Raw genomic sequence first — 15679 nt, 5'->3', positions numbered from 1 at the left:
TATAAAAAATGATGAATCTTTTTATCATCTATATAAAAAGGTTAATCAAGAATAATGAAAAAAAATATTGAACAAGTATTTGAAAAATATTAATCAAATATTTAGGAAATGTTAAATGTGTAAAGAAAAAATGCTGATATGTATTAAAAAGGTGATGAAAATATTTGTTCATGTATATAAAAATGTTAATCAAGCGTTTGAAAAAATATCGAACAAGTATTTGAAATTTTTTACTCAAGCATTTGAAAAAATGTTAAATGGAAATGATGAATTTTTTTGATCATGTGTGTGTGTGTGTTAATTAATCATTTAAAAATATTGAACAGGTGTTCGAAAAATGTTAATTAAGCATTTGGAAAATGTTAAATGTGTATAAAAAAGGTTGACCATCTATTAAAAAATTAATCTTGTATTTGAAAAATGTTATTCAAGCAGTTCAAAAGTATTTTAAACTTGTATATATAAAATATTCACCATGTATTACAAAAAATATGTAATTTGTATTGGAAAAACATTCGACGTCTATAAGAAAATTATTGTTGACATATACAAAAAATGTAGAATGCTAACCAAAAGAACAAAGCAAACCAAAAATGTAAACAAAATAAACAAAAAAATGAAGAAATGAAGAAAAAAATGAAGAAAAAAATGTAAAAAGGAATGAAGAAACGAAGAAGAAGAAAAGAAATGAAACAAAAGAAAAAAAACCCGAAGAAAACTGGCGTGAATCGCCTCAGGTAGGACACGCCCTACTACTTACCACGAATGGGACTTGGGCGGAGTGGCTATCTCGTTTTACTTGCTATGCATGCGCGAAGGGGCCGTCCCTATACGACACAGGGGAGGGAAAACCTTCAGCGAGGGATGCTACCGTCTCGCTTAATGCGAGACACAGCGCTCACACATGTTCCATTTTCACTTCGGCCCATCCCCCGCCCTTGCACTCAAGACCTCCCTCCCTACACAAAACGAAAAACAAAAGTAGCTAGATGTTGTACCACACTAGTAGATCAGGGCATCTCCAACAGTTATGTTCACTCATAGCCCATCCTCAACTAGTGCACCGCATACGCCTTGTAGTGGAAATTTTTGGTGAATGTTAACATTATGTTTGAAATACTTTATGCATGGAAAACAATGTGTATGTAATAAGAATTCTATTTGGAGGTGAACATTAGTAGCAAATTGTGTAAAATCCAATCTTAAGGTGCGCCGCATATATATTGCATGATGGGAATTTCGATACAAATATGGTTACACTCATCCAAGAAAAACATAGAGAGTAGCTGCAAGAAGTACCCGCTCTTAGAGCATCTCCAACAGCCGCGCTAAACTAGCGCCGCGCCGCAAATTAGGCCGTTTTAGCGCGCGCGCAACGCGGCGGGTCGCTCCAGCGCGCGCGCTATAACGGGTTGGGCACGCGGTTGAAAACACTTACCCGCGCGGCGTATTTCGGGCGCCAGCTACAGCGCGCGGCACACTCGAGCGCTCGCGCCGCACTCTCTCCTCTCCTCGTCCTACGCCCAGCGCGCGCCGGCGCCGGCGCCCTGCAACCCACCCATGGACGCACACACTGGCGCCCCTCTCACCCCGCTGTACAGCCGCGACCCCCCCCCCCCCCCCCCCCCCCACCCCCCCCGCCCCACCCACCCCCCCCCCCCCGCCGCCGCCGCCGAAAACCCTAGCGCGGGAAGCGCTGGCGTCGCCACCGCCGGAGCTCCGCCGAGCGTCGGCCTCGCGCGCAGCCTCTTCTTGCCGCCGCGGATGACCACGGCGCCGGGTGGCGTCGCGCCGGCGCCGTCCCGTGCCGCCGCCGCACCGTCGAAAAAGGTCCCCAATGCGGCGCGGACGAAGAAGGGCAAAACATCCGCGAAGAAAAACAAGGCGGCGGACGGCTCCGGCACCACGAAGGCGAGGGGAAAGAAGCTTGCAGGGCGTTCTACGGCTGCGGCGGCTACCGAAGCGCCGGCGAGCTCACTTGTTGAGCCGGCCGCCGACGCGCACCACGTGTTCGACGAAATGCCCCCAAGGTGAAAAAATTTCCAACTTTTCTTTTCTTCTTATTTTTTCAATGCATCATCATCACATATAGATAGCTTATTTGCATTGTGCAAAAAACTTTGTAGTCTCAACGATGATGCATGCATGTCCACTATGGGTGTTGGGTGCAACAATTCGCATTGGTCTCAAACCAATGACATCCATTTCGAAGACCATGAGTTTGAGGTGGACGAGGAGGGTGAGGGAATTGTCGAGGCACTGAAAGAAAGAGCGGGCAATTACTCAACCAACGATGACAAGTTACTATGCCATACTTATTTGCAAGTGTCGAGGGATCCATCCATTGGAGGTGATCAAAGTAGAGACGCGTATTGGGAGCGAATGAAAGAACACTTTGATGCTCACAACTTGAGTGGAATTGACCGCTCCGAGAGATCACTTCGGTCCCGATGGTCGACAATCAACTCGGATTGAAAAGTGGGTGGCCGTACAAAAGGCAGTTGACAAGATTAACCCAAGTGGCACAAATAAGGATGATCGAGTAAGTGGCATCTCATATATGTTCATCATACTTGTTTTTTGTGACCGAAGTGCTAACTTGTTTTGTTTTTCTTGTAGAACAACATTGCACAAAACTTGTTCAAAGAAGAGACAAGGACAACCAAGAAGGGGAAGATCAAGAAAGGCAGGGTCTTTACCTTGCCTCATTGCTATGAAGTGTTAAAGGATGATGAGAAATGAAAGAAGCGTGATGGTTTGGAGGATTTGCATTTGAGCAACAAACGGAAGCGAGCAATTGAGATGAATGATGATGAGGAGGAGGATGATGCATCAAGTGATGACGGAAAGAGAAGCCCCACACCCAACTCGGTTTCATACTCGAAGCCAAAACGACCGGATGGGTGCAAGAAAGACAAAACCGAAAAGAAGAAAAGGAAAGGAGATGATGAGCTCAAAAATGCTATGGAAGCTATTGTGAAGGCAAGGGTCGAAGCCAATGAGGTGAGGAAAATGGCAAGGAACCAAGATGCCGTGGCCGAGGAGAGGAGGTTGGCGGCCGAGGAGAGAAGGGTGGCGGCCGAGGAGAGAAAGGTGGCTTTGGAGGAGAGGAAAGTGAGCAACGAGGAGCGAGCTAAGTTGTTGGAATGGGAGAAGCACTTGTTCTTCTTGGACACATTTAACCTCAATGCGGCGCAAAAAGAGTATGTCAATCTTGCCCAACAAGAAGTCTTGATCCAAAAAAAAGCCTTGGTTCGTGCAATGGGTGGCGGTGGCCTCGGCGCCATGGGTGGCGGTGGCTTCGGCGCCATGGGTGGCGGTGGCCTCGGCGCCATGGGTGGCGGTGGCCTCGGCGCCATGGGAGGCATGGGTGGCTTCGGAGCCATGGGAGGCATGGGTGTACATCCGTCCGCCATGGGAGGCATGGGTGCACCTCCGGCCGCCATGGGAGGCATGGGTGCACCTCCGGCCGCCATGGGAGGCATGGGTGGCTTTGGAGCACCCTCCGACGCTATAGCCGCCATAGGAGGCATGAGTTTTGCTTCTCTCATGGGAGGCATGGGTGCACCTCCGGCCGCCATGGGTGCAATGTCTTTCGATGTGCCTTCTCACACACATTCCCATGAAGATGCCGTTGAAAATCTTGCCAACACCGTCGGAGCTTCACATGATGCGGTGCGTGATGCGGTGCGTGATGAGGAGAGGGGGGAAGATTCATCTTCGAAGGCGGAAGAGTCGTCTTCGGAAGATGAGGACGAAGACGAAGACGAGTAAGATGAAGATTGATGTGTCTTTCATGTCTTGATGAACTTTAGTTTGCATTTGAACTTGGTTGGATTAACTTGTGGGCATGATTTTGAACTTGTGGGGATGAACTTTTATTTATCAACTTGTTTGTGTCAAATTTCACATGTTCATTTTTGTCCAAAATATCATATATGCAAAATGCCCGGCGAGTCGCGCGCGCTGTATTTTTGCGCTCTGCTGGAGCGGCGCGCGCGCGCTGCATTATAGCGCGGCTGCTGGAACCAGCGCAGGCGGGCACGCAAAACCAGCCGCAGCGCGCGCGGTAAACAGGTTTTTTACGCGCGGCGCTTAGCGCGGCTGTTGGAGATGCTCTTAGGCCAGCTGAGCCGGTTGGTATCTGCCAGTTTTCAGTGGTCTCTTGTTCATGTTGACAAAGTGGATTTTCCAAGGAAGGAACACAAACCAAGATCTTGTTCGCCTCTTACAGTTTGGTATTAGCAGGTTCCAGCTAGCCCGTGCTTCCTAGAGTTTGATGAATGGAAGAAACAGGCATCTGACGGGTTACCTCTAAGATAGATATGGGTCAGATTTCATGGGTCTTCGTCTAAGCCCCTTAATGATTTTTCTAATGACCTGGAGTTTGGGATCGCTGATCTGCAAGAGAGAGCAGGTGGACATGCCTTTTACACGCACTCACGACATTGCGAGGTTGCTAATCTGTGTACTCGAGATCGATCATGTGCCAGACTACGTGCCCTAGACTTATTGTTGTATGACTTATGATCTCAAAGTTGAGACTGAGGACTATCTGTATATTGATGAGGTTGCTAACAGTAGTAATGATGACACGACTGAGAGAGGTGATGGGAGTCAGGATGACATCATGGATCACTATAAGCGTGATGACATCCCTAACTCCACTGGGCAGACTACTCCGACGGTTGATGCGCCTGTGGACAAGGGGACAACACCTTCTTCGACGCCCATGAGGGAGCCGAGGTTTGGTTCCTTTGGGGCAGCATTGGTGCCCAGTAACCTCTGGGGGGACCGGACCGAGATGGAGGATATGGCGGAGGCAGCCGTGGTGGTGGCCAGCTGTGGTGGGCATATGTTGTTACACTCTAGCTGTTACAGTATGTGATATACTACAATGTACCATCCGCTATGCAACAACTGCTATACATCAGACCAACTGGGTTCGTGGTTCGTGGATGGCAGGTATGATTTCCTCCTCCGACATCTTAGTCACGTGGGGGTGCCGGATCTGGAGTTCGATGGCGTGTCCGGGGTGTTATCCAGATCTAATTCGTTCAAAGATAATGGTTTCACCTTTGATAAACCATATTGAAGGTCTGCAAAGCTACATATTAGCCATTAAGCCACGTCGAGCTCGGGTGTGGAGGTGATCCATCATTTTTTTCCTTTGGTGGTTGTCATTGTTGGGGAAATTGTTATTTGGTAGCTGCCCGGTTGGCTGACGAGTAGGGGATTAATAGGCTCATCAGGAAGTTAATGAATTAATTGGATGGTTTATCAACTTATCGGCTACTCGTGACCCTATAAGAATGGATTAATCGGCAAGTTAACTGGTTAATCAGACGAATTGTTGAACAGGGATGACTGTTGTGGTTGTGCCAGAGACAAGTGATGGGCGTTGGTGTCGAGCTCAGATGATTCTTCGTTCTTCTTTGTAATTTTACTTCTTGGCTGGTGTTTCTTTGTGCAAAGGCTAGCGTTCTGTTGTCTTTTCAGTTTTGCCAGATCGATATATACATGCCTTGTACTATGTTTCTTATAGTATATAAATGAGTCACATATTATCAATGCAAGAAAAATTTATTGGAATGGAACAATAAGAGGTACACACTTTCATGTATACATTGTTTTTGCAGAGTATTTTCTATCACAGCTTCATCACATTTTTTAGGACCAAGGAGCATGTATTTTGAAGAAAAAATAGAAGAAGCGTCCAGATCTCTTTAACTCTCCGTTGCTCAAGGTAGAAGGTACTACTGCCCATACAAGATATGCATGCATATCTGCAATACTTGGTATAAAAAAGGCTTTCGCCCAGTTTTATATATAAAAAAGGCTAGCACCCAAGAGCTAACAATCGTAGGACGCCGACTCGTTGGCGGGCAGAGCAGCTCATCCCCGAGCACACATGGACAAGAGGGAAGAGGACGACAGCCGTGGCGACCACACCTCCGAAGGAAACCCATGCATTGCCACCGTCTCCGGCCAAGATCTAGAAGCCCATAGCAGCTATCGAGCAGAGTAAGCGCGTGAAGTAATAATAAGGTAGTATGGTAAGAAGCAGAATCAGTCAATGAATTTGTGTGGTCTCATGATATGAAATTATACAGCTTAGTTAGCTCTTGGGTACTAGCTAGCTTCATTATGAAGTCCGATCGCGCTCCTTGAGATGTCTTATTGGGCATCTTCTGATATACGGATGCTTTTTGTACAAGGTCACCTACACAACAGTGCAAGTGATAAAATTGCAACTGTGTAGTCGCCTGGTAGTGTCGAGTACCCAGCATTCATCAGTGAAAAAGAAGGAAAAAGAATGGCATTGTGACGATCCAGATCTCAAGTTTCCATAGATCAATAACCAGAGTTGGTGGGAGGAGAATTACAGAGGAAGAGGTGAGAAGATTCAGATTTGCATTGTGGGGACACACACACACACACACTGACCGTGCAACTATAAAAAATGTAGAAAAAACCATGCATGCAATTTACAGTGAGAAACACCTTTCTCGTGATTAAGGGGCCCGCGAGGTGGTGGTCCGGACTGCCGACATGCATGGTATTTTTGCCCAACCGGAAGGCATTTGTGAGTCAGATATTTTGGGAGCACAACCGGGATGGGAAGGCCGACAAAGAAGAGCCCGCACCCTCTCTCCCTCTCCCTCGTCTCCCCTTTCTCCAGAGAAAGAATCGCCAACGTCACTGGCTGCGGACGGCGACGGCGGACTGAGCACCTCACCGCCGGCCTCCTCCTGCACAAACAGCTTGCTGCTGCCACTTTCGGCAACGCAAGCAACGAGATCCACCTCCACTTCGGTCGTCTCCGACAATGAGCAAGCAAAACCCATCAGGTAATTATGCTCCTCATTTCTATTTTCTACCTAGCGTGCGTTCTAGACTGTTTGGTTGGTGGCTGCATCAAGAATCCAATCCAATAAACTGATATATACCTACGTGGATGTAAATATCAGATCCAGATCCAATGACTGATAGCTAGATGTACATAATGGCTACAGTTTGGTGCTGAATCAATAAGAAATAATCAATTAGCCGGTCATACTATTGTATATCTGTACTGCATCTTCTATTCTTCCTAAAAAATGTAATGCATTTTCACCCGCAAAAAATAGTAATCGTAATGTATTTCCACTAGCGGTTATTTTTTCAAATATATATGGATGTTAGTTGTTAAATGTCAATTGTCAAGTATATATATGTTATACAGATGACAGATTGCATCGTCATTTTTTCTCATTTTGTTCCCTTAATTTATGCTGAAAAGCACAATATGGATGCTATAGCGTTTCATAATTGTTGGACGAGCTGCCATTAAGTGGCATTGCCCGCTATATAAAACTTTGGCAAGTATCCAAGACTAGAAATGAATGGCTACGTCTAACGAGACGGATATGTCGCTCGTGCGGACAACGGTGCAAGAGTTGGCAGCAACCGTCGAGGAGCCGCCGCGAGAGTACGTGATTGATGAGATGTTGGACGCTGCTGATGAGATGCCAGAGCCGATCCCTCTGATCGATCTTAGCCGGCTGACGGCCGTCGACGAAGCCGACAAGCTCCGGGCGGCTCTACAGACCTGGGGCCTCTTCCTGGTGAGTGTGTGCACCCTTAGTTTTTAGCTATAATTATTCAACTTTTGCTGAGATTTTTGTCCAGGCGACCAACCATGGAATTGAGGAGTCTCTCATGGATGCCATGATGAGTGCATCGAGAGAATTTTTCAGGCAACCGTCTGAAGAAAAGCAGAAATACAGCAACTTGATAGATGGCAAGCACTTCGAGATGGAAGGCTATGGAAATGACAAAGTAGTGACTCAGGATCAGGGCCTGAGTTGGAACGACCGCTTGCATTTGAGAGTGGAGCCAGAAGATGAGAGGAATTTCGCCAAGTGGCCCACTCACCCGGCATCTTTCAGGTTATTAGTCACCTACTCATTAATTAATTTACCCTTCGTTCCGAAATGTAAGGTGTATTCATTCTGGAGTCACTCTTTCTACATACAGGGATGTGCTACATGAGTACGCATCAAACACGAAGAGAACAAGGGACCTTATCTTGAGATCAATAGCCAAGCTCCTAGACCTTGATGAGGATTACTTCGTCAACCAAATATCAAACAAGGCTATTGGGTTTGCTAGATTCAACTACTACCCCCCATGTCCCAGGCCTGACCTAGTTCTGGGCCGGAGGTCTCACACTGATGGTGGTCTCCTTACCATCCTTTTTGTCGACCAAGACGTCGGTGGATTGCAAGTTGAGAGGGCTGGGAAATGGTATAATGTTCCAGCCAAGCCTTATACGTTGGTGATTAACGTAGCAGACTGCATGGAGGTATGAATATAAGCAACTGCTCTCTTGAATAATCTACAATCAACAGCGTTGTATATACTATATATTTCCTGAATCCTACGACGTTCCTTTGTTATCTTGTATGTAAATAAATATTTGACGCATGCAGATAATGACCAACGGAATCTTTAGGAGCCCAGTTCACAGGGTGGTGACGAATGCCGACAAGGAAAGGCTTTCACTGGCCAGGTTTTATGCTGTGGATGCGGAAACGGTGCTGGAGCCGGCGCCTAGTTTATTGGATGACAAGCGACCACCAAGATATGAGAAAATCAAGGCCAAGGATTTCGTTTCTTTTTCTCGACTGAAAAGTTCGTAGTTGGGCTCTTTGAACATTATTTTTCCCTATGTCAAGGGAAAAGATTCATCGAGACCTGAAAAATATAAGTTCAACGTTTTAATTAGTTTATTGACGAAGTTTTTGCAGTGATTGCCTATATATGGCTAATAAATGAAGAGATTGTTTCTCTTCTGCGAGTGGGGTTTTTATCTGTAATATAATTGTCTTTCTTCAATGCTTAGCTAACAACCAGTTTGTTTGGTGATGTTGTGTTGTCTTTTATATATTAGCCTGAACAAATTGCATGGGAAATATATTTGTCTTGAGTTGAAAAAGAATGTTTCGGTAAAGTATTTTATATTATATGACATGATTTTGCGCGGGCAATACAATTGATTATGTGGATGTTGTATTTGCAAAATCTCATCTTTTTTTTGTTGTTGTTGTTGCGAAAGGAAAAATTGCATCTTCTGTTTCCGGAGAAAAACAGACTTGACTGGAACTCCAACCTACGTACTTGTTCAGCTATTTGGTGAGCTCAAGAAAATCTACCTCAGTCACTGGATTCTTTTATACAGTAACAGCGACTGCTTGAAGATTGAGTAATTCTGAATTTTATTTTCAGAATTTCAGTGCACAAAGACCGTGCATTACATTCTGAATGTATTATTCATATGAATTTCAGTCAGTTAAAACGAGCAACAGGAAGCATCCTGTAACTGGATAAGATCTGCCTGAAAAACAAGTAACTGTCTTTTTCAAATAAATAAATATACTCCTGCAATAGTACTATACAACAACTGCTACACACTTGTGGCCTGATAATTGCTCCGTGGACATCCTCCGCCGAACCATTCATTTCCGCTGATCATTTCTTACTTGCGCCGCTGATCACCACGGTCGTCAGGCAGAGAGTACTGACGGTCCACTAACAAATATAAATGGGAATTTGAGAAGGAAAATTATATTATCATCTCACTGAAACTGGTTTCCCTCGCTGAACTACTATTAGCACTGCCATGCTACCACTTTTTTTAGTCTGATTTAGTAAACCCGTTTGTTTCTGGATCCAGTACGTGCTCGATGAAATGGACTCCTGCGATGCACCCCAAGCTTGAGCAAGCGGAAGATCAAACTTGGATGGTTTAATTAGTTTATTTACGGATTTTTAGCAGTGATTACCTAAATATGTAGAGTAAATTAAGTCTTTCACTAGATGCCTTCAAGACACATGATTGAACCAAGAACACACACTGGAAATACAAATTGGAGGTAGGATACTTTGTCCCGGACAATGTGCATGTCACTTTATAAAAAGTTTTCAAGAAATCAGGCATGATACGAACCTTTTCCCATTCATCATGAGTAAGACAGAAGTTTGACTTGAATATGCCATCCCTATTACCAAACCACAGTACTGCATCTTTAAAATACACAGCGTTCTCAAGCATTGTGTATGTTGAATTCCAATGGACGAGCATATCTACGCACAGCCTTTTATCTTCTTTCAAATGGTAAATGTTCTTGGCAGTTTCATAGAACTTGTGAATACGATTGCTAGAAATTTTGATATATTGAATGCCCTCTCTAATCTTGTCAGCAGATTTATCAATAAGTTTCAGACCAGCTTGGACAATCAGATTTAAAATGTGTGCACAACATCGGACTTGAAAGAAAGTTCCAAACAATGGTAACACACCTTTAGGCAGCAATGTAGTTCTCAAAGTGTTGATCATTGAATCATTGTATACAGCATTATCAAGAGTCATGCACATTATTTTGGTGTCAACCTTCCACTCACGAAAATATAAATGGACTTCATCAGCAATTGTAGCCCCATCATAAGGTGGATTCAACTTTTTAAACCATATTATCCTTTTGTTCAGTCTCCAAGCATCATCAACATAATGACAAGTAATACGGGCGATTTGATTTTCAGCCACTACTTACTTTAGACTTTGACAATTTGTCACTGCTTAGATTGTAATTGATCTTTTGCCACTCTTTTGTTTGCCATTTGATTTTTTGCCACTTTTCAACACAAAAACAATAATTCCAAATGACAAACATATTACATGCACAATGCAGTGGACAAGTATACCCTTGTGTGCCTATTTGCCACGAACTCAGACGCACGCGAAGAACTCAATCCCATCCCTTGTTTGCACGGCAGTAGACGGCGACGCTCCTCTATGAGCAGCGGACAAGGCCGGCGCCAGCTAGCTGATGAGCAACAGCGGGGAGCAGCAACAAAGAGAGCGGCGCCCAGGGCCACGCCAAGGCTGAACGACGGAGCCCCACCGCGTCTCAAGCAGCAGCGAGCGCCTCCACCGCGTCTTCCGCTGACCACGAGTAAGAAGCAACAACACACAGGGCCACAAACAACAGCAGCAGTACGGTTCGGCCATGAACAGCAGCACCAGTACAGGCCGACAAGAAGCAGCAGCGGCAAAACAGAGCGGCGGTGGCCAACAGTTGCACCTGCGTCATGACGGGCGGTGGGCTGAGAGAGAGAGAGAGAGAGAGAGAGAGAGAGGAGGGAGGGAGAGAGAGAGACCTAGCCGCCGCCGTCGAGGACCATCGGGAATCACCGGGACGAACCGCCGCTGTCTTCTATCGAGCACTAGTAGCGACACACGAGAGCCAGATGGGGAACGAGGGAGGAGATGAGCACGTCTCCTCGGTGAATCGAACGGGCAGGGGCACTCTGGTGATTTCCACGCGGGTCCCATATGACAGGGGCAAAACACTCAATTCCAAACTAAGCAGTGGCAAATAAGCAAATACAAAGTAACGAGTGGCTAATCATCAAAGTGTGAAGTAACTAGTGGCAAAAAATCAAAAATCCCGTAATACAAATATAACTAAACTTTGTCACATCTGATTTCCAATTGTCCGTGGTGAAGCTAACTCTACCAGGGCTGTTGCTGATAATTTCTCTCAATTCAGTCCTCTCTCTTTCAAACATTGCCATGATATCCCTTCTAATTGTGTATCGACTAACAATCTTAAACTTAGGACAAGCAGCACCAATCATTTTTTGAACCCCACTTCTTCTATCACACTAAATGCATGTGAACCCCCAACTAGGAACATAGAGATTGCAGCTCTAATAGTTTCCATGTCCAACTTTGTGTTCCTAACTGAATGTGAGCCATCCGCATTCTTTTCAGTTTTCAGAAAATAGCTATTCACTTCATTTGTATTATGTGGATGCACTTGAGCAGTATGCCTTAACAAACTAGATGTTCCATTCTTCGAGGTCGCTCTAAGTGTAGTATGACAAATATTGCACTCTGCCACTACTTCATCAGGATTAGGTTGTTCAATCCTAGTGAAGTTTTTCCATGCTTTTGACCTTAATTTTGGAGCAGTGGTAACCTTTGGTCCTGGCGGTGCCGGTGGCGATGTCGGAGGACTTGCTTCATGTCCGTCGGCTGGCTGACTTGCTTCATTAGTTCTTGCACGACGTCCCTCTTGGTTCAACCTTGTACGCTTGCTGCGAGGTGCTGCCATAGCAGTAGCTGATGGGGCAACACGACGACGAGCAGGATCAGCCACAATGATCTGGTCCAACCTTGCACTTATGGCAGCATTGTCCTGTTCAACACTGGGATCATAATCCTCCTCTTCCTCTTCATGAACTTCATCACTTAGACTCCACAAACTAGCCATGCCTACCACAAAATTCAACACACAATGCCTGAAACAGAGTAGCACAAATATTAATCTACTATGCAGCAAAAAACATCCTAAATGGAACAATAAACATACCAACAGAGAGAGGAGGACAGAAGGTCATCCCTGCCGGTCGCCGGCGTCGGATGGGGAGGGCGCGCCGCCGTCAGATGGGGAGGGAGCGCCGCCTTCGGATGGGGAGGGAGCGCCGCAGTCGGATGGGGAGGGAGCACCGGCGTCTGATGGGGAGGAAGCATCGCCGATGCGTGGCCCCGGAGGAGGATCAGATCGAGGAGGGAAAGGACCGCCGGGGCCGCGCCATTGCAGTGCCAGAGTTGCAACACCGTTGCTGGTCGATGGATCGAGACAGGGTGGGTTGGGGACTTGGGGTCTCGACTCGAGGACAGTGGACTGGTCGGGGCTGCGGCCGCAGCCGCCGCTCGTCAGGCCGACGAGGTACAACAGCGCCGGGGCCTCGCCACAGCAGGAGCCAGGACTTGCGTCGCCGCCGCCAGTCGAGGGGGATCAAGGAGGAGGGTCGACTGGTCGGGGACTCGGGGTGTGCGTGCGGGTGCGGGTGGGGGACGGGGGGGGAGGGGGTAGGCATTAGGGTTAGCCGGTTAGGTGGTTTGTGGGCTAGAAGGCCAGCTTGTTGGGCTGGATCGCTGCTTCTCAGCCTCTTTGTAGCAAATGCTCGGGCCGAGCCAGGCTTTCGTTCGGGTTAATTTTGAAGCCCGGCCCAAAAATTAGACATGCTCTGTTTTGCAGGCCCGAGCCCAGCCCGAACACAAGCCCGGCCCGGCCCGACCTGGGTTTTTTTGGGACGGGGTCGGTTTTCGGGCTGCCGGGCCGGGTTGTCCATGCCCGGGTTTAAATTAAGAGATGGTTTCTCTTCTGTGAGTGGGGATTTTATCAATACTATAATCATCTTTCTTCCTTATAAGCGACCCACTTCTTCAATGCTTAGCTAACAACCAGTTTGGTGTGCCGTTTTTTGTCATTCTTTTATATAACAAAGTGTGCAGGCAATATATTTCTGATCATTTAAAAGAGTTGAAAATAATGTTTTGTTAAAGTATATTAATACCATATGACATAACTTCACATGGACAATACATTTGATCACACGGATGTTGTATTTGCAAAATCTCATTTTGTGTTTCAAAGATAAACAGTTACATACAGTAAGAGTGACTAGCTGAAGTGAGTAAAGTGAAACTTTTTTTTTTTTTGATATGAGTAAAGTGAAACTGATTTACAGGGAAGTAGCAGGACTGTTTCTTTTTCCTGAAACCGAAACCTGGCTCCTCTGCTTTTCCTGGACCGCGGCATACTCTGTTTTTGAGCAGTCCATCGTCACCCCATCCCAATTTGCAAAACATGTACGTCGTCAGTATTCAGCACAACAAATGCACATCAGGAGCCATGGAAAGAGGAGTTGAGAAGGAATGAAGGATGCCAAAATATGAGGGGATAAAACAGAGCAAAACCGGTCAAATCACACCAACAGTATGCATATGTAGAGTATGTACAGCAGATCGATGTGCCTGAACCATAGAATATGTACCGGAAAAAACTGCATGCATTGGTTGCTCGAAACATAGCAGCTCCTCTCCTCTGTTTTTGCTGGGCCTCTGCATGCATTGCACAACAGCATGCGTCCGGAGTCTTCATATTATCTACATTTTGCTGTATGTTATGCTGTACTTACAAGAATCCCATCTTCTCTTCTACTCCCTCCATTTCTAAATATAAGACCTTTTAGAGATTTCAATACGAGCTACATACGGATGTATATTCACCTATTCTGCTCCACATGTTATCCATATTGGAATCTCTAAAAAAACACGGAAACGTAACACATCACATAAAGTTTTTGAAATCGTGGAAACGCTACCACCCAAATCACAAAAAGCATGGGACTCATAATCTTTGATTTTAATATTAATAGTAGGTTCCCACTCAGCATAAAGTTTTCTAGGAATATAAACTTCCAATTCAAGTTTTTCTTCAAAAGATTTCATCATAGCATCAACGATATGTTTAGTAAAAGCTTTATTTTGATTATAAGCATGAGAAGAATTCAACATGGATTGCAACAAGGAAAAACAATCTATTAAACAACAACTATCATAATTAAATTTCTTGAAATTCAAAAGAGTGGGTTCATTGCTACTAAAACTTTTGACCTTTTCAATCCCACTTTTATCATTTTTTGCATCAAGATCTATAAACTCCAAATTATTGGGACGCCTTTTAACTAAAATTGACTCATCTCCAGTCCCATCTTTATCAAGATTTATATTGGAAAACAAAGATTCAATAGGAGTCACATCAATCATTTTAAGATCTTCATCATTATTTTCACAAAACTCTAGTTTAGCGGCCATCTTATTTACCAAAGTGGTTTGTTTATCGGAAATTTGGCCAACTAAATTTTCAAGATGAGCAAATTGAGATTTAAGACTAATAAATTCTTTAGACATATCGTCGAGCTCTTTATTCATATACTCCATAGAAGTTTTTTGCTCCTTGAGCTCATTCCTAAAGAAACTATTATGCTCAAATTGTAAGGACATGAAAGTCCTAGTATTATTTTCAATTTCTTCCAACCTCTTAGAGTAAGGATCAAAGTTCTTGGGTTGAGCCATCAAGGCAAGCTAACACACGAGCAAACAAAAAGCAAACGAAAAGATGAACGGAAGAATGGCGAATAAAAAGGAAAATCTTTTCGAAAATCATTTTAGAAGTGGGGAGAGGAAAACGAGAGGCAAGTGGAGAATAATGTAATGCAAGAGATGAGAGTTTTATGATGGGTACTTGGTAGGCTTGATGTAGATCTCCCCGGTAACGGCGCCAGAAATTATTCTTGCTACTTCTTGAGCTTGCGTTGGTTTTTCCTTGAAAAGGAAAGGGTGATGCAACACAGTAGAGATAAGTATTTCCCTCAATTAAGAACCAAGATTATCAATCCAGTAGGAGAAACGCACAAGTCCCCAATAAATGCACCTACAGAAATAATTAAACACTTGCACCCAACGCGATAAAGGAGTTGTCAATCCCTTCAAGGTCATTTGCAAAGGTGAGATCTGATAGAGATGGATAAAACTAAACAAAAGATAAAAAATTGGAGTTTTTTATTTATAGATCTGGAAATAAAAGATTGCAAAATAGTAGATCGGAAACTAATATGATGGGAAAATAGACCGGGGGCCATAGGTTTCACTAGAGGCTTCTCTTTTGAAGGTAAATAGTACGGTGGGTGAACAAATTACTGTCGAGCAATTGACAGAAAAGCGCAAAGTTATGACGATATCCAAAGCAATGATTATGCAATATAGGCATCACGTCCGTGT

General features: G+C 44.8%; 1 protein-coding gene across 2 annotated transcripts; it reads right to left on the bottom strand.

Annotated features, from left to right (window-relative positions):
- Positions 1 to 11443: 11443 nt before the first annotated feature.
- Positions 11444 to 12894, bottom strand: LOC125525366. 2 transcript variants are annotated; one of them, XM_048690365.1, is made up of 2 exons: positions 12420 to 12894; positions 11444 to 12348 (listed from the first exon to the last, which is right to left on the bottom strand). In XM_048690365.1, the coding sequence occupies exons 1-2, from the start codon at positions 12578 to 12580 to the stop codon at positions 11679 to 11681; spliced, it is 831 nt and encodes a 276-aa protein (XP_048546322.1). In that variant the 5' UTR covers positions 12581 to 12894; the 3' UTR covers positions 11444 to 11678. The 2 variants fall into 2 exon arrangements, with proteins under 2 accessions (XP_048546322.1, XP_048546323.1); XM_048690366.1 differs by having other exon boundaries at positions 11444 to 12322.
- Positions 12895 to 15679: the final 2785 nt, after the last annotated feature.

The sequence above is a fragment of the Triticum urartu genome, chromosome 7, assembly GCF_003073215.2.
Source record: "Triticum urartu cultivar G1812 chromosome 7, Tu2.1, whole genome shotgun sequence".
NCBI lineage: Eukaryota > Viridiplantae > Streptophyta > Magnoliopsida > Poales > Poaceae > Triticum > Triticum urartu.
This window is presented reverse-complemented; position numbering and strand designations above follow the sequence as displayed.

Coding starts and splice junctions, on each gene's coding strand:
- LOC125525366 (XM_048690365.1), bottom strand. CDS start 12,580: ATGCTTCCTCCCCATCAGACGCCGGTGCTCCCTCCCCATCCGACTGCG. Junction 12,349..12,419: donor CTGTCCTCCTCTCTCTGTTG/GTATGTTTATTG, acceptor ACTCTGTTTCAG/GCATTGTGTGTTGAATTTTG.